This window comes from Mya arenaria, chromosome 10, assembly GCF_026914265.1.
Source record: "Mya arenaria isolate MELC-2E11 chromosome 10, ASM2691426v1".
Taxonomy (NCBI): Eukaryota; Metazoa; Mollusca; class Bivalvia; order Myida; family Myidae; genus Mya; species Mya arenaria.
The window spans coordinates 57,649,938-57,670,673 of NC_069131.1; the positions used below are offsets into that span (position 1 = coordinate 57,649,938).

Below are 20,736 nucleotides of genomic sequence, written 5' to 3' on the forward strand. Positions count from 1 at the left end.
CGTTGGTATTGTGACACTTTGTGTTTACAAGCTTAAAAATACGTCTACAAGGATTGTTCCGACTTTCCCAACCGCTAATTCTCACACTTACAGAATGATACCAATCAACTGTAAATAACATTAACAAATTAAAGACAATTATTCATTCACACGTTTTTGAATGTCTTTTTCACACCCACAGTTTGCCTTGCAAAGAACGCATGGTTCAAAGACAATTTTTCTTTGAAGTCTTTAATGATCAATTAATAATTAACAGTTAAAAGAAATAAAATTTCTTAGATTTTCTAACATTTTATATTAAAAATCAGGGTATTTTTTAAATCAGTCATATCATTGTTTTTCATGCATATTTGTCTATTTGTAAATTTAAATATGCTATTTACAACTTATTTACAGATCTCATTTACATTTATAAGAAGACCTACAATGTTTTACTTTATACTCAAGATAAAAAATAAAATAAAATTAAGGGGCCGAAATGTCTCTGTTGAAAATCACTAAGGGGTCGAAACGTCTCGAGTCATTTTAATTAAGGGGACGAAATGGCAGGGCCGAAACGTCTTAGGGGCCGATTTGGTAGTAGGCCGATTTGGTAAGGGGCCGATTTGTCTTGATCCCATTGTGATCTTGCTTTTATTAAGATGTTCAACGATGTAAAGAATGGCTGCCTGGTTTCCCCCTAAGATTGTGTGATCATTTGACAGGGGTTTATATCAGTGTGTTAATACCACGTGATAAATTGCGTCATAAATGCCACGTCGGAGGGCAACATTTTGCTTTGAATGAAGACTACTTTTAACAAAGATAACTTTACTGTTTTTTCATCATTTAAAATGGAGCATTTACAACAGCAGTCTACGTCGCTTACCGAGCCCCGCCTTCGGTCTTTAACTAGAGTTAGATTGAGAGTTTAGTTTCTTAAAACACTTCGACAAAACCTTTCACAAAATGGCCGTCTGATATGACGGCGCACTGTCAAAACATTACTTGGGAAACGGGTTTGTTTGATGAAACTAATCACTTTATCAAACTCCGATAATAAAACGAAGGCGGGGCTTTTTAAACGCAATAGACCGCCCTTTATTTCTTATAAAGCTGCACTCTCAGATTTTCAGTTTTTACAACTTTTTATTTTTTGTATTGGAAAGAGCATTTTTTTGCATAAATATCTGCAAACCAATGACAAAGAATGCTGACAAAAGACCAGATCGCAGATTTTCATATTTCCGTTCGAAAATTAATGTTTTATGGCTTAAACTGTTACTAACGGTTTAAGAAAAATGCACAAAACATAAAATTTTGAACATAAATATAAAAATCCGCGATCTTGTTTTTTGTCAGCAGTCTTATATAAGTTCTGGCATCTATGCATTTTCGCAAAAATTGGCTCATTCCAAGACAAAAATTAAAATAAGTTGTCAAAACCTTCAATCTATGAGAGTGCAGCTTTAAAATGGTGTAATAAAAGAAATTTTATCTATGTTTTAAGTCTTCATTCGAACAAAATGTTTCCTTCCGATGAAGCACGTATGTCCTAATTAATCACGTGGCCCCAATTTCTCGAAACTTCTTAAGTCCCTTATAACAGGATTAAGCTAATCTCACTATTTTTGTTGTTCTATAAAATGTGTTAAATTTACTTCTACAATAATATTAAGAAATTATGTAGGAATAATCTGTATGATTATCAGAATAAACCATTTTTGAATTATCAAAATCCATTTTCAGTATGTATTTTGGCTAATTAAAATAAGCGACTTAAGCCTGTTAAGCTTAAGAAGTATCGAGAAATTGGGGCCAGGTATACACACACTGTTTTTTTAGCGAAAGAAGTGAAAAAATAACACTAACAATAATTTTAATGTATGCTTTTTCGGAATAACCCTTAAGCCGGATACTACCGGATAATACCAAATATCAAACAATCTTTTCTGTTTTTAGATAGGTTCGAAAAACAAGAGGCCCATGAAGGCCTATGCTCTACTGACATGGCTCTTGTGGTCATTTTCAATCCAGAGCATGCATGTATGGGTAATAGGTAAGAAACATACAGTTCGCGTTTTGTGTTTAAGTTAGCTGAAAACGTTGTGCGTTCAACATCTGAGGATAGAACGTGTTGTAAGCGGATTAAATGCGTGAACTGTTTTAATATGTGCCAAGTCAGGGTCATCCAAGGAAAAAAATATTTGTTAATAAAACTGTACTCATGGTCAAAATGTCACTGCTATAGCTTCAAAAGAAAGTAGGTCAAAAGGTCACAATCAAGGTCATCCGAGGACAACATTGATGCTCGTTTGCAAAACTGTACATATGGTCCAAATTGCATTGCTGTAGCTTCAAAATTGAAAAGTAGGTCGAAAGGTCACAGTCAAGGTAATCCGAGGACAACATTAATGCAAAACTGTACACATTGTCCAAGTTACATTGCTGTAGCTTTAAAAATAAAAAAAGGAGGTCGAAAGGCCCCCAGCTTTGGCACCGGGGGCATAACTTCAACTGTTTTGCTGGATGGTATCATATGATGATCCACAACAATAACAAAGGTATGCGCCTTGTGGTTTAAACAAAAATATTTTAAAAGTTTTACTTATATAAGTCTCTAGAAAACTTGTGGCCCCGGGACAGGGCCAGTTTTGACCCCAAGGGCATAATTTGAACAACCATGGTAGCGGACCATTCAACCATTTCCCAATTTAAGTATACCAAACCTGTGAACCCAAGGGCGTGGCCAGAAATGACCAAAGAGGCATAATTTGAACAAACATTTACACGCTATTGTGTTTAGATGGATGGACGAACGACAGACACTTCTGGTCGTTGGCCAATAGAGCTAAAATGGCCTTGGGTTAATAGAGCTAAAATCAATCAACCCCTTTAAACTAATTTTGATCTCTTTCTACAAGGGCAATGGAGAGTACAACATAAAATCAACTGCACAACCGAAAAACAAGTTGTCTCTCTTTAATTCTGGACTTGGCTATACATGAAGATTCGGCTAAAAAGAGCATTTTTTATACTTCCAATGGCCATAATGTAGTCATGCATGGGCGGATCTGGCTAGTTTTCGAAAGGATAGATATCTAAATACTGTACAAGTTTCATCGAGATACAATCAAAACTGAAGACTGTATCGTGTTCACAAGTAACTGTTTACAGACGCACTAACGCACGCACATACGACGTACACATTACCATCGCATAAACTAAGAGCTAAAAATCTGACCAATCGGATAGTAGCATTGCAGGCAGTCTTGAGGATAATACCGGCATTGGTTTATTGCTACGACAGTGGTGGTGTGTAAGCTTAGGCGAGTGTTCTAATAAGATTGTTAGTCGTTTTATGTTTTTAAGAGCATAGTGCACAGACAGAATGTAACCCTGGTTAGAGCTAACCTTATTTTTAAGTATAGCAATGTCATACGGGACCTTAATTTAAAGTCCGATACGTATTTATTAAGTGGCGCGGTAGGGAATCTAACCTGCGATCCCTGGATTGACAGTCAAGTGTGTTATCAGTAGACCATAGATCCGCCACTTTGCTATGATCATTGTTCTTTATATTGCCACATCTGTTTTGTTACCACAGGGTGAGTTATCATGCGACTTTTGCCCCAGTCATTTTTTACCACGGTCTCAAAAGTGCGGGGATATACCGGGGATAGCGGGGAAAATAGGCCAAGTTTTTACATTCCACGCCCCCCCCCCCCCCCAGTGCCGAGTGAATGCAGTGGTTTTGTTTTCGCACCGAAAATAGCGGGGAATGTGCCTTACCCCGGTATCCTGGGATTTTACCAGTTTGTTCCCGCAGGGTGGGGATATCACCCGAGAATGGCTGGACCGAAAATCCCCGCAATTCCTTGGACCGGGTGGGGGGACGTGGTAACAATTGACTGGTGCATTAAAAGAGTTCCCACATGACTCACCACGGGTCACAACCGATGTTCACAAACACTTAATTGTAGTTAGTTTCTAAAAGACTTCTTGCTGGTACGCGTATAAAAAGTTTAGATGTGCCTTACTTATTTATTTGTAGAGTCCAAGGCATGTTGCCTTGTTGAAATTGAAAACAAACTGTACACGTTTATGTATTCTAAATTCAGCGTTCTCTGTTTGATAGGGTTCCAAGGATTCGATAAAAAAGACAACAAGTCGCAACACTGCTTTGTTTTTAATGAAGTTTAATAAATAATTGTTTATTCAAACGGGTATACAATTGATACATAATTTCAATGGATACTCATTCATTTATGAGAGTATAAAGTTTATAAACAACCTTAATGGATAATTGTTAATTTCTGACACATTACCCACAGTTCTTGTGGGCAATTGTTCATTCATTATGGTATTAAGTTATACACAGTGTCAATGGATATTTGATATTTTATAAAAGTATGGAATTAAACAGAGTTTCTTTGGATAATTGTTTAATTGATAAGGTATAAATATACAGAACAGAACAGAACAGAATATTTATTAGACTTAAGCATAACAAGCTTATCGTCATAATAGCATATACAAACAAAAAATACACACACACGCACGCACGCACGCACGCGCACACACATATATATATATATATATATATATATATATATATATATATATATATATATATATATATATTATGTATATGGCATTCAACAATTTTAACACATAGCATATTATCCGCTAATACATTTGATTTGATTGTTTCTGGGATATAATGTGAGAATGAATTAATATTATATGATATAATTTTTAATTGAATATTACATACTGTCGGACATTATTTAAGATTGATCAAACAGTAATCATGCATTGGTTATGTATATAGCCGCATATGACTGCGTATAGTGGGTAATGTAAGTATATTTGATTACATCGTAAGGACCAGGAAAATGATGCAAACATGTACCGAAATAACAAAACATAGGGAAAATACACCAACCCAATATGAGTTTTTACCCTATCAAAATAAGATAGAAAACATCCATGACACATACTTTATATCAACGAATCACGAAGTTTGAACGCCTTATCACAATACATTACTAATTTTCTAATGAGTATTTTATTACTACTTTACATCAATAAAATATATATTTCATCAAACTAATATGAGTATAAAAGTACTTAGGAATATACTGGCGTCTAAGGTCTGCATACACAGGGCATTTAAGAACAAAATGGAATTCGTCCTCAATATCATTTAAAATACACAATGTACGTTTTCTTTCATGTCTAGGGATTTTATTATGTCGGCCTATCTCTATATTTAATTTATGCGAAGAAAGACGTAATTTAGCCAAAGCATTTTTATATTTTGTATTTTCTACCAGACTGATATACGCTGATTGTTCCAAACTAGTTTTAATTACACGGTATACATCTAGAGCAGAGGATAAATCTAGCCCAGATCTCCAATTACTAATATAAATATCTCGAAGTCTACTCCGAAGCACAGGCACAAAACATTCAATTTTCACAGAACCAGGATAAAGCCATACTTCATTAAGACCAGATGATCAAAGGATGTCACGAACTCTTGACACCCAGCTCTTGGTGGACACGTTGTTATCTACATTATAAATTTGATCAAGTAATATAGCATTTAAAATACAGTTTTCTTGCTTTACTGAGTGGAGCTTTAAAAATGATTTCACCATTCTAATATGACGTTCTATGTACAATGGGAACCTACCCAACTCTCCATACAAGGCCAAAGTGTTAGTGGATTGTTTAACATTTAACACCCATTTACAAAATTTCTTATGTACTCTCTCTGAGACTTCCGCATTCATATAACCCCACTCTTCAGAGCCGTAGTTTAAAACAGATAACACATAGGAGTCGAAGAGATTAAACATGATATTAATTGGAACTTTAATATTACGAACCAGCCCCATAAGTGCGTGCAGTGATCGCAACCCCTTTCCTGCAAGTGTTTTTGCAGCTTGAATAAAAGAACCGCCACTGGTAAAAACAACACCTAGATAATTAAAAGAACCAACAATTTCAACTTCCTGATTATTATACAACCATTTATCATTATTGCCCAACCTACCACCTTTCCTAAACACCATAACCTTAGTTTTATCAATGTTAACCGTGAGGTTCCATTTGCGACAATATGAATATAAACTATTTAAAGAGTTCAGCAAATCATCATTTGTCTCTGAATCAATAACAGCATCGTCTGCAAATAACAGTAGATATATTGAAATTTGGTCGACAGTAATGCCGTCATTTATATTTTCTTACAAATGCATTTCAATATCGTTCAAGAAAAGTGAGAAAAATATCGGAGAGGTTATCTCCCCTTGAAATAAGTCAAGGTTACTGTTGAAAAAATCTGACAATGTTCCCAGGTGTTTTTCACAAAGTTTCACCTCGCTATACATAGATCGAACAATGGACAAAATTTTACCGTCGATTCCCAATTTTATAAACTTATACCAAAGCCTACTTCTATCAATGTAATCATAAGCTTTTTTTATAATCAATAAAACAGCAAAACAGCTTCTTTTTTCTTTCAAACTGTTTTTGAATCAACGAGTGCAAAATAAAGACATGATCAACAGTACTATACTTATTTTTAAAACCAAACTGAGCATCTGTGAAAATACTATTTTCTTCAGCCCACAATTTTAGCCTTTCATTTAGTACGATAGTAAATAATTTTGAAAAACAGCTAGTAAGAGTTATCCCCCTGTAATTGTTAGGGTCTGATTGGTTTCCCTTTTTGTAGATTGGAATAACAACACCAGCTGCCCATGATCGAGGGAACGATTTCGTGTTCAATATATGATTAAAAAAGGAATTCAATGGTCTAATAATGTGTGGTACTTATACCTTAAAATACTCATATAAAACGTTGCCAATAGAGGGTGCCTTATTCGAACCTAACTTCTTGATAGCTTTCAAAATTTCATCATCTGAAATAGGCACATCTAATGACTCGAAAGTAGAGTTATGGTCTAAACCAGAATCAAATTCCCCTATAAAATCATTATATTCTTCCTCGCCTCTGAAATCACCACCTGACATATGATTATTGAATATAATCACAGTATCACGGATATTTTTTTGCTTCTGAATGTATCAAGTTTATAAACAGTCACATTGGATATATGTTCATATCTGAAGGTAAAAATAGTATACACTGTTCCCGCGAATATTTGTTGAATAATGAGAGTATAAAGTTTATACACAGTTTCCGTGGATATTTTTTTGTTATTATTTTGGGATAAAATTTCTACACAATCACTCTTGCAAAGTGGGTAAATTAAGCTGATTTTTTTTTCAAAATACAAAAAAAACATCTAGGCAAATATGTTAGTAAAACACTTGAAATATAACATTATTACGACATCCAAACATTAATAAATATTTACATAATATACATCATAACTGCATTATAATACCATGTCTGAGTATTATCATTCTCTTTATCACCACCCAAAGTGATTTAAACATATTAAACAAACAAACGGTGATATATACAGTATATACAGCAATATATATTACATGTTATAAGGCACAAAGTTGTAACACAATGATGACGATGTTAATGTAATAATATTGTAAGATAAAGCATATACTTTATGTATTTTTGTATATGTTCTTTGTTTGCGGTTATTATCATTAATGCGTTGTACAATGCACTGAATACTTATTTCTATTATTCTATTCCAATAAAGGAATAAAAGATGAAATAAAAAAACAATAATCAATACACAAAAACATCTCGTAGCACCTGGTTCAAAAACTTGCCCAAATTGAAATGCAAGTAATTGAAGGTGCTCTGGAAAATACGCTTTTATGAAAATACCTTTGAATTTCCTGCATCCGTTTTGAAGTATTTAATGATGAATCTATATGTGTTTTTTATGCAAAAATAAATGTTACAATAAGTGTTACAGCTGTCGTAACTCATGAACAAGCAAGAAACATAGAGAGACGAAAATAATAATAATTTCTTAATCAGAGGTCCTTTGTAAGTGTACGTCTAAGTCTGTTTGCACAATGCATTGTGGGTGAATTACAACGCTATTTATTATTATTATTATTATTATTATTATTATTATTATTATTATTTACCAAACGTATATAGCGCCCTTTTCATATACACGTTCAAAGGCGCTTTACAACTATATAATCTGATAGCTAACTACTAGACAGCTTTTGAACAATAAATGTACAACATACCAAAAAATATGAAACACAATAAAATGAAATGTGGTATTTAACTGGTCGTCTGAATTAAAAACAATAAATATCAATATCATACGATAAAAAATAGTCTAGCGAAACTTTGAACAAATTTAAAAATGATATTAATATAATTTACGCCTGACATCTAAATTACATTTATATATTGTATCAATAGTCTAAAACAGTTATGTATAGGATAGGTAACTGTACTAAAAGATCATGGTATAATTAAAACAGGTTGTAAAATTATGTTTAAAATCACATAATGGTCACACAGTCTTCGTGAATCACTGTCACAGATCATTCCTGGTAAAAATGCTACACATACGCCTGTTTGAAATAGTGTGTTTTAAGTGCACGTTTGAAAGAACACAATGAACTTGAGTCTCTCACACCGGATGGTAGGTCGTTCCACAGTTTCGGAGCTGCATATTCAAAACGTCGGTCGCCGTAGGTTACAGTTTTACCTTTTGGTATCACTAAAGTAAGTGCTTTGTTTTGAGATCGCAGATTTCTTCGTGGTTTGTAAACACATAGCATTTCTTCCAAATATTCTGGTGATTTTCCGTTAAAAGCTTTGTAGGTATGCGTTAAAATTTTAAACTGAATTCTGTATTGCACTAGAAGCCAATGTAGTTCTTTAAGTACAGGTGTGATATGATCGTATCGCATGGTTCTGGTGATGATGCGGGCAGCTGTGTTTTGAACGATCTGCAGTTTGTTGACTAATGTTAGAGAAACTCCATACAGTAGTGCATTGCATTAATCTAGGCGCGAGATAACCAATGAAGTCACAAGTTGTTTAGATGCATCAATTGTCAGATATTTCTGAATTCTGCCTATTTGTCTAAGATGTAAATAACATGATCTGTATACTGAATTAACGTGATCTTCCATGTTCATGTTTGAATCAAAGATGGCACCTAAATGTTTTACATTAACAGACTGTTTAACTTTCGAGTCACCGACGGTTACCGATAGATCTTCGATGTGTTTGGAGTTATGAGGAGATGAGAACATGATGACTTCTGTTTTATCAGTGTTAAGTTTGAGCATGTTTAGATTCATCCATGATATTATGTCTCGAAGGCACGATTGAATGCGTTGTAATGTTTCTTCCTTAGAAATGCCATCTAATGGTTTGAAATAAGTATTTATACTTATGGTTACAGGGCTTTTACGATATGTTTCATATAGACACTAGCCTGGTTTTTCACTTAAGAGCAGTCCAAATTGACAACCAATGTAACTGACTTCTGTTGAACAATCCAAGACTCAACTTAATCACAAAATAACATAAGGTTGACCAAAGCAGTGTCCGACAAAATTAAGTAGAAATAAATGACCCTTAGGATAAGACGGAAAAAGGCTACTCGCAACCAATTTACACATTTCCACATGGAATAATATTTCCAATAGTTACACTATGATTATTTGCAAAACAGTGTCATATTATGTTAAATTATATTCAAAAAGAACAATAATTGCTTGTGAAATATGAGGGTCTGAGTGTGCCACAAAAGTACGTTCGTATCATCTTACATGCCTCATACAATGCTATGTCCAACTATATTTATTAATCACTTCACCATAATCATGTATCACTGCCACGAAATGTTAGTTTCCAGTCACCCCAGTCAGGGTAAGTCCATTTGCGACGTTTTTCCGTGCTATTTCTCGAATCAACAACATTTATTATCTTTGGATCGGTCTGTTTTTCCAACAGTTTCAGTGCGTTCTTTCTAAAAACAAACGGCGTGTGCTCGAAAACAAAGTTCTTTACATCCACAAGCTTCACGGTCTTTCCACAATATTCTCCAAATATTGTTCTTGCAAGCTCCTCTTCGTTTTGCGCATTTCCAAGTTCGAGCGGAATTCCCTCAACCAGTACTTTATAGTCCGTCATTTTGAACACTCCTTCATACTGAGTACAGGTGTTTAACGTTTCTTTCATTGCCTCTAACGCCTTATCGTGATTCGCAAAGTGAATAAGATGGTATATGACATTATTTCGTTTCCCTCTCATCTCATAAAACTGAGCATACGCCGATCCAGTGCGCCTTTTCATGTGCTCTATATAACTCTTGGTGCAGGATTTCGGATTTTCGGCTGTACTACCTTTTGCGTTGTCTCTTACGATTCTCAGAAACTCTTCAAGATTTCCGCTTGGCCTGTCAATGCCATACAGTTCTGCAACAGACCCTGGATTTTTTCGACAAAATCTATTTACGAATCCGCTCATAAACGAAATCAGAACTTCACTTGTTTGGTCAACAAATTCCTGCACATGTTGCATTGGGGTATGGCTGTAACCGAAAGGATCAAGAATAGTCAATGTCTTTGAATTATGAAATCTTTCACGCTGGAATTCATCGAACGTTACCCTTGAAATACTTATTGTAATAGGAAACTGGGGATGCCTCACCTGTATGACGACACTTTTGTCGCGTTCGGAGGTTTCTAATTCCACGTCTGAACGGAAAAATGAACCCAGGTACAATTGTATATTCCTTCTCAAGGCTTTAAAGTTTTTCGGTTTATTCTCTACGAGGTAAATATAAGTTTTTCCAATGCCAACTAACTCTGGCCGTCGGACCTCTTCACCCTCTTCGGTAAGTTCTTCCATAAATCGACGGATAGCAGTTTCATGGAGATTTGTCCATGTGCTTCCAATCGTTTGTTGATTTTTTCTGTCGATAAAATTGCAGTAAAACTGCAAGACTACCATGATCATAATCAATGGAGAGCCATAGCTTTCTATTTCATTTCTCCATTCACTCCCATATCTCCCTTCACCAGCGAATCCATCAATTAGCACAACGTTCAAATTAAAATTTAATATCTTTGCTACATACGCCTGAAGATATTTCTTATATATCACTCGTTTAAGCCATCCATGAGGCGTGTCTTCATTGAAGAAATCAGCCATCGCGAACGGTTAACGAAACAAAGAGGTTTTTACCAATACAAACACACACACAAACACACACACACACGCGGCAAGAACAAACCGTGGTAATTGTCCAATTAGTGTGCGGTTTAGACTGCTTTGTTTAGTTTTCACGTATTAGAAGGATTCGATAAGGATTCAATACAGATGAATCTACACACTGAAATAAAACATAAACAGTATTAAGTTAAATGCAACATCACATTTAGTTATTATACATTAACTGTTAAAAAATAGATTTATCTCATACAATATCGTAAAGTGCTTAGTGGCCCGTATTTCCAAACAACTACTGAGATAAATGACATTCAATAGAAAGGTAAACTTTTTAAAACACATGACAACAATAACAAGACATACATGACATTTGCAGCTACATACAGTACACTTACAAGTTTATGGAACTGGTTGTTGTCACTGGCAACCTCTGTATCTCTCAACTCACATCTGTGATAACTAAGGACACTGGTTGCATCTGTAAACAAGTATGCAAACAGTGGAACAGTCATGCAAAGGGTTACTTAAAAAGAGCTGCTATCTTGAAAAAAACTGATAAAGAAACAGAATTTACCAAACCTTCCAAAAATACAGAATGCACAACCAATATAACATACTGCAATTAAAAGAATAACTCCCTAGAATTCATTTAATACATGGGTGGTTTTCAAAATAATGAGGCTTTTTCTTTTATCTCTCCTAACTTTTAATCCTTTCACTTTTGGGAAGTGTTTTCAGGCACATTATGGGCCAATCAATATTGTTAAGAAAATTGTTGAGTTTCAAATGAATGGCTCAATCAGCAAAAATGTTGCAAAGTTATGTAAGAATATGTTGCTAAATTTGTCCCCTGTGCACCCCAAAAAGTGTGACATTTTACATGAAGACCTTTATTCAAATGTGTTTTATTTTTTGAAACTGAAATAGTTTTATTATTTCATACATTATTTTGTCCGTAACTCAGATGCATGACTTATAACCCCAAAATGTCCCCTGTGCACCTTTTTGGTTGTTAGTTGTCAGATTTCTATAATTTCTTCAATAAAATGATATTCTGCTGTATTTGTTTTCAGAAAAGAAAGTTGCAACAGATGCAAAAACAGTTTTCAGCCTCTCACATACAGAGATGTCCCCTGTGCACCCTGTTTTAGCAGATTTCAATAAAATGTCATAAACTAACAAATATGGTGCTATTTGCACATTCTGAGAAATGTGTATGTTATATTTAGGCATCACTTGATAGTTTAGCAACTTGATGGTAAGTGTGTTACAAATACTTCTTTTTATTATGTAATTATAAAGCCATTAAATGTTGAGTTTTAAAGGTTTATCAAATTAATTTTAATACAGATTCAGTATTGAGGCACATAAGATAACATATTTTGTTTAAATATTCTATTTTGATTTTATCATGACAATTAAAAACATCAAATCAAATTGAAATTATTCATGTAATGCTTTTATAAGTGCAAGGTATTATATGCTCAATTCAGTGCCCAGGGGACAATGTTTTTCATATGGATAGCAAATATACCAGATTATAATTTTGTACAGGAAAAAAGTACCCTAGTGGAAAACCTTGTAGTTAAGCTCCTTTTTAAAAGAGATCACATAGAAAATATGAAAACAAATGAAGAAAAGACTGTTGAAAACATTAACACAATGAAGTCTAGGAAGCGCAGAGAATGACTTGTAGGAAAGATCAAAAGTTGCAGAAAATGTATGACAGAGATCGAGATACTGAGAAAAAGAGCAGAATTTGCCAGGTATTGCTCAAACGCTAAGAAAGAGGACGAATAGATCCTATGTATGATTTACAAATAAAAGAAAAAGAGAAACTAAAGAAGCAGGGGCAGAGAAGAAATCAAATGAAGCGAAATGAGGAAACAACAAAAGTCCAGAAAATGATGGACAGAATAAAAGGAGAAAGGTTAAAATGAGAAGGTATGAATACAGTTGAAGCAGCATCAGTTCAGAAAAAGCACAACATGCAAAACAACCCCTTCGGAGGGATTCCATGGCATGGGCCTCTACAATTAACCGTCTGGTAAAGAATGCCACACCAAAGTGAAGGTCTTAAAATAAGTCATGTTGTAGAAAATTACACAATTGGTGATGTCTGTCAGTCATAGTCATAAGATAAGTAGGCATACCAACTTAATCAGGAAAAAAATAACAAGAGCACCGCGAAACGGAGCATTATATGCCCGAAGAAGATTCGGCTTGAGGTCTTTAATAAACATTAAGGTTATGCTAGTATACTGCTTACTAGGTGTGAAGTGTTTACAACAAAGGCTTAAACGCCCACCAGTGAAATTAGCCTCTGAGGTACGGACCTGGAAAGCATGCTTGACAAATCCTTTTAATGTAGAGATGATTTGTATAAAGTTATTTGAAAATTGCTTTAGTAGTAACCCGGTTATGGCCTGGACATGGAATTGCTAACGTCCCCCCATGGTGATTCTAGTGTTTGAGGTATGGACCTGGAAATTGCGCGCGACACATCCTTTTAATGTAATGATGCTTTGTATAAAGTTATTTGAAAATGACTTTATTAGTGACCAAGTTGTGGCCCGGACACGGATTTCCTAACGCACCCCCATGGTGATTCTAGTCTTTGAGGTATGGACCTGGAAATTGCGCGCGACACATCCTTTTAATGTAGTGATGATTTGTATGAAGTTATTTGAAAATCGCTTTATTAGTTACCAAGTTATGGCCTGGACACGGAATTGCTAACGGACGGATAGACGATGGAGGCCATAACATAATACGACCCTTCGGGCATACAAAAAGGCAGCAAGTATACACAAGCAATGCTAAAAATATGTGGAGTTGCAAGAAAAGTCTTTGAGAATTTGAGCGCCTAAAAATGGACCAAAGTAAAACTATGTCAAAGTCAGGTGAATTTAAATCCTTGTGGAAACCAAAAGTTGAGAATTTTCTTGAATTTAATTCTTGAATAATGCCTAATAAAAAAGATACTATTCTATTGAATAGGATGCCAAAGGCAAAGAGGCATCTTTTAAATATAGACATGTTCACATAAGTGTTTAATGGTAACAGGTGCATTGAGACCAAAAACTTGATTCCACTCTGTGGACATATTTTATTCCATTGTTTAGAAATTTAGTTTTGTGGGCTCTAATATAATCTTTCAAACATTTACAGTATTGTTTCAAGCTTTACTGAAAGTACAGTTCCTCTTGTTGTAAAAATGTTTACCAGGAAAAGTTACAAAAACAATTACATAATTAAAAAATATTGCTTGCATTATGATTTGTCCCCTGTGCACCCATTCCATTACATAACAAAGTATTAAACCTGTATGAATTCTAGTACTTTATATTACCATTGATGATATTTTCTTATTTTTAGACTCAATATGAAGTAATAAATGTTATATATGTGATTGTTTGCTGTAAGTTGTTCTCTTAGCCACTATTTTCCATTTGCATCATTACATGCTGTTGAATTTTGAGGAGATTGTTGTGAAAAATGTGATACTGAAGAAATTTTGAGGAATACACTCAATCATATACACAGAAATGTCTTAAGTTGATCACAAATCATTATTTTATTAACATAAAAGTGTCTAATAATGCATATTATATTGGCTTTCAATATGTGTCCCCTGTGCACCGAAAAATAGTTCAATTTTGAAATGAAAAATTTGGCAATTGTAAGTTACAATACATTCTTGAAATTTGGTATGTGGTCTATAAAGATACATAAGGTGAGGTAACAATTTATTTTTGGTTTCAAATTTAGAAAAAATGTGTCGATTTTTTTTCTTTTTCTTAAACAACTGAGTTATTATGCACATGACTACACACAGGTACCAATTACTGATTATATAATTCAGAAAAAGCATATGATTTATGCAAGGTTCTTGTCATAAGACACTTTTATAAATCAATCATATTATAAGAAATGTTCGCAATATTTGGATTTAAGGTCAAAATATTTTTTTATTTGTATTTCCTGATACTTTCCCAAAGTTGTTTCTGTGTAATTTGAAGTATTTACTTTCATGTATAATAAGTGACAATCATGAAAACTGGGTTTGAATTTTCAACCCCTATGTCACACTTTTGCCTCATTATTTTGAAAATCACCCACATACCTAACATGGAAATGTTCTATGGAAATAACCCCAGAACTCAGTTTAAACCAAAGAACTAAAATGCGCCAAAACCCTGCAGATTGCTTTTATTATGAAGCAATTTTGTGTCAATTTGTCTTGGTAATATTTGTTATCTTTATTTAATATCTCTTAATGTTTCTGTCCCATAAGTCAGATGTACATATTGTCTCTTCTGCTGTTCAGATGTAAATCTTTTATTGGTATAAAATATATGATATTTGGTATGAAAATTATTGTTATTTTATGAGGAATTCATTTATATTCTTTATAATATAGAACCTTTAAATTATATGCAATATTTCAGACATTTTATTCATTTCCTTTTACATCTCAAGGGTTTCATAATGGTTCTTAATTCTTCAATTAACTGTTATTTCTTGTGTCCACATGTTTCCTATTATTTTAGCACCTTTATTATTTTATGTTCAAGATAATCTTTATGCAACATGCTTAGCTAGACAAGTTTTGATAGCTAAGCCTGAGAGAGACATTTCAAAGATTCCTGTTATTTCTTAACCTTTTAAAACAATACTATGTTGGATATAAAAGCCTGAAGGGTCACTTTAATTTAAGACTTCGAATTGTATAGTGTTCCATTTACATTACTGTATACTTTGTGTCACCAAGGCAAGGGCAATAAATTTGTGTTACAAATAAATATTTTTATTAGGAACAGTTTAAAAAGACATTGAATTTGTGTTACAAATTTACCATACTTATACACTTGTGCTACAAGACAATTTTGATAACTTTGTATGATTTATTTCTATTGGTGTTCCATAGAACTGTATACGTGTATTTATATTGTGGAGAATATTAAAACATTCATTGTGAGTTGCATCAGGACAGCATCCACACATTCACGTCATTATACTATTCTAACAACATCAAATATCAATCAAGGGAAACAGACAACACAAAATATTAGAAATGCAGCAGACAACACTCTAAACGAATGTTGAAATATTCACAAGGCTACATAAATCCCGGCCCTGAGAAATGACGTCTCGTCATTCTTCTACACAACATGTAAACAACTCAAAGTACTACTTCGAACAACATTCCATTAACTAGTCTGTAAATACTCTAGTATAAAGTATCACTACTCCTAAAACTCATAGTAACTACTAGTAACTGTATGACCACGTAATCATACAAGTATTTAAAAACATTTCAATAACTATATGATTTTTTTTAACACAAATTTCAAAATTTCAAATCAATTACCTACTGCTTCTTTTATTAAATCAGGATTTCAAATACCAAAACCTGCTGCTTTCTTCCCACCTCAAAATAAGCGTCCGCGCTTGACTCGGTTAAATAAAAATTTATAACAGTTTATTTAGTTCAATTAAATCAATAGAATACATTAAAATCAATTTCAGCAATATAATTTATTTCCTAACTGAATCCACTATCTTCTGTATCATGGTGTCAATATTGTTCAATATTCCAGACTCTACTAACTCCGTCAACGCTTTCAGTCTCGAATCATGTGGTCTTGGTATCATCTTGTTCATATGATACGCATCATATCTCACAGGCACTCTTCTTTGTCTGGATGATCTTCTCGGTGCATCTTCATCATCTCTGTTCTCCTCAGTCTAAGAAGGTCGTACACCTACTGCTTCAGATCTATCTTCTATTCTCTCTCTATTTCTATGTCGTCCACCATCATTAACCACTTTACAGCGAGTTTCTTCTCTCAGATCTACATCTTGCTCTATAATGTCAACTTCTTTTTCTCTTGTCTTTACTCTTTCGTCGGTGTCAGCATTTGGTTCTCTTACATCTGTTTAAACTCTTGGTTCTATTGGTTGTACTTCCACTTGTCTATTATCAGCTGTAACAGTTACGTTGTGTTCTTCTTGGCTATTTTGCCTTTCATCCCCAGTATTCTGCCGTTGACCATCGTGTACAGCTTCAACATCACTTCGCTGAGGTGGAATTCCGCCACTCTCTTCTACATCAGGCCTGATTTCTTTAACCACTCTATGTTTATCTGAAGCGCTATTTCCTCCTTCATCTTCAACTACTTCAATAGTTTCTTTACTCTTATACATCTGAGATAAACGAGCGTCCCCATTCTTAGATGTAGTGGCTACATAAAGTACCCCAACTCTTAATCGGATTCCGATTCTTCATGTGTGTCGACACCTTTTTCTTTATCCTTCGCTACTTTTACTTCTTCATCCTTCTCACCATCTGATGGTCCTTCTACCTGTACATCATTCTCTTTCTTAGCTGATGTTTCTTCAGGTACTTCATTCACTCTCACACCATGGGACTAAATGATTTCTGTGCAGAGTCTTCACTTCCTTTGTCTTATCATTTCTCACTTTGAATACTGGGATGTCTACCCTCGGTTGTTCTATAACCTCATTCATAGATCTCTTCCTCAAATCGATCTTGAATCTTATGTTTCCCTTCAAAGCAAGTATCTTTACAAGGACCCTATCTCCGACTTGTATCTTTGCTGCTCTGGCCTTTCGGTCATAATACTGCTTTTGCTCATTCTGAGCCTTCTGTGTGTGTTCCTGAACTATCTCTTTTGTCTTGGTAATTCTTTCTTGCATATCGTCTAAATACTCCCTCGTACCAGTATCGACCTCGAACGCCGCATCAATCGGTAACTTTGGTTTCCTCCCGAACTTAAGTTCAAAGGGTGTTATTCCCGTTGTTTCATGGGGCTTGCAATTATATGCATACACGAGAGGTGCCACGAACCTCTTCCAATTGAGTTTCTGGCCGGGCTCGAGCGTCCCCAACATTCCTAGTAGTGTCCGATTCATACGCTCTGTCTGGCTGTTGCCCATTGAGTGGTACGGAGTTGTCCTGCATTTCATATTGTTGGTAATTCTACAAAGCTCTTGAACAATTTCATATTTGAAGTTAGCCCCTTGATCGGAATGTTGAACTATTGGTATGCCGTAGTGCAGAATAATGTTGCTGTATAGGGCTTCTGCAGTTGTCTTTGCAGTCTGGTTTTTCAAAAGTATCGCCTGAGCAAACTTGGTGAAATGATCTGTCCCTACCAATATGTTTGTGATCCCACCCTTCGACAGCTTCGGGGTCAGGAATTCCATACATACTAGTTCCAATGGGTATGTAAAGCTAATGGAGACTAATGGTGCCCTGGTGTTAGTTGGCGTCTTCCTCCGTAAACACCTGTCACATCTACTATCTACTTGTCGACGTCAGTGGTCATACCTGGCCAGTAATACCTTTCCCGGAGTAAAGATAATGTTCGTTCTCGTCGTGGGTGACCAACATCATTGTGCAACCCCTGTAAAACTTCTTTCCGGTATACCTCAGGTAACACAAGTTGTTCAGTACAATTTTCTTGGTCTTTCATCTGTTTATATTAAACTCCCCTCTTCATCGTAAAATTCTTGAAATGACGTTTCATTGTGATATCGTTCCGTCCTTGATTGTATCTGGGCAATTACTGATCAATAACTGCTCACCTCCATCTTTCTATCAATTGATTTTCCCTTTGTTTCTTTATAACTTCTCTCAGTTCTTTCAGGGCCACAGTCTGACCTGGCGTTTCCGTAGCATCAACTATATTGATATTCATGGCCGGCAATGTCTTCATATATGGTGGTGCAATAATATTACATATTGCTTTGACCGCCCTGTCTTGATCTTTCTTTAATCTTCTGTCTTTTATTCTACATGGGGGTATCTGCTCATGCCATCAGCATTCTTCAGCCCGGCCCTGTATTTTATCACAAAATCGTATTGTCCAAGTGCAGATGCCAAGCGCTGACCAGTAGCATCCAGCTTTGCAGAGGTAAGTATATAAGTTAGAGGATTGTTGTCGGTAAGTACTTTGAATGGTTTCATTTTCAGGTAGTCAGAGAATTTTTCAGTTATTGCCTATTTCAATGCTAAAAATTCCAATTTGTATGCCGGATAGTTCTTTTCTGATTTTGTAAGTGATCGACTCGCGTACACATTTAACCCTTTTCTGCTTGTCTGTTTCTGATACAGTATCGCTCCAAGTCCCTTGAATGATGCATCGGTATGGACTATGGTTTACTTAAATCAGGGTAGGCGAGGATCGATGGGTGTGTTAGTATTTCTTTCAAGTTAATAAATATGTCTTGCTCTGTATCTGTCCATTGCCATTCCTTTTCAGGTTTTCTTGTCTTACTCTGTTTGGATTTCTTCGTCGCAGTGCCCGGAATGAGATCAGATAGTGGTCTAACAACCTTGCTGAAGTCCTTCACGAACCGCCTGTAATATCCAGTGAAGGCAAGGAATGAGCGTAGTTCATCTGCTTTCTTTGGTACTGGTCAATTTTGTACCCTTAGTATCTTGGCAGGGTCAGTCTCTGTGCCTTCTTCGCTAACAACATGACCAAGAAAATGAACTTTCTCCTGGATAAAGTAGCACTTCTCTGGAGATAGCTTTAGTCCAAATTCCTTCAGCCTTGTCAATACGATGCCCAATCGTCTCAGGGGTTCCTCGTATGTATCAGCAAATACTATAAGATCGTCAAGATATATGACACAAATTGTCATGTTGAGGGTCAGAGGCACCCCTCCATAAGCCGCTGATACTTCGCAGGGCTGTTGGACATACCAAATGGCATCTAGACGTATTCGTAGAAGACCAGTGGTCCTACGGTGATCGCTGTATGCTCCTTGTGGCTTTCTTCAATTTCCACCTGATGATAGCCGGCCTTCATGTCGATAGTGAAAAAGAACCGGCTGCCGTGAAAGATGTCGAACACCTCTTCAATACGAGGTAGTGCATAGGTGTCCTTGACTGATCGATTGTGGAGCTGTCTGTAGTCAACGCACATTCGAAGCTTGCCATTCTTCTTCCTAACTACATTGGAGGCCCATGGTGACTTCGACTTCTGTATGATGCCTGCAGCCAGATGTTGCTCTATGTAGTTTCGAACCTCGCTAATCATGTCAGGTGATATGCGTCTATGTCATTGTTTAAAAGGTGATTCAAATCCAGAAAGAAAATCAATGCCATGCTTTATCATATCACACACGCCTATATCTGTTTCTCCTGTTGAAAATATATCACGGTGCTTCTCTAACAATTCATCAATTTGTCTTCTTCGCTCTTCATTAAGCTTGTTGTTTTCATCAATATGAACTTCTTTGAGGACATATTTTCAATATGGTTAAGGACATCCTCATTTATCGTTACAGGTTGTAATTCTCAAATAATGGATATTGTGGCAATGGATACTGTTTTGGTGGTGAGCTTTGAGATATTAACTGTAACTGGTTTGTTCTCCTTAAATTCATAATGTTTAATTCCAGGTGTGATGTCAACAAAGTCAGGGAGGTAAGTATCTTCTGTTTCATGGATAAGTGCAGTGGTGTTATGGTAGTTCATTTCCCTATCTGTGTAGCATTAAATGTCCAGACTTTCTTTTGGCTTTAATATGACTCTCTTATTCATAGATCTTATAATGGCT

At 35.3% G+C, this 20,736-nt stretch overlaps 1 protein-coding gene across 2 annotated transcripts in view; it reads right to left on the reverse strand.

The window, feature by feature from the left end:
- Window positions 1-4,647: 4,647 nt before the first annotated feature.
- Window positions 4,648-20,736, reverse strand: part of LOC128206975 (uncharacterized) — a 49,576-nt gene continuing 33,487 nt past the window's right edge. For both annotated transcript variants that reach the window (XM_052909739.1, XM_052909740.1), the window contains exons 2-3: window positions 11,536-11,618; window positions 4,648-11,303 (exon numbers count right to left, since the gene is read on the reverse strand). In XM_052909739.1, coding sequence (XP_052765699.1) covers window positions 9,788-11,122 — 1,335 coding nt within the window. In that variant the 5' untranslated portion in view covers window positions 11,123-11,303; window positions 11,536-11,618 and the 3' untranslated portion in view covers window positions 4,648-9,787. The remainder of the gene's footprint in view (window positions 11,304-11,535; window positions 11,619-20,736) is intronic.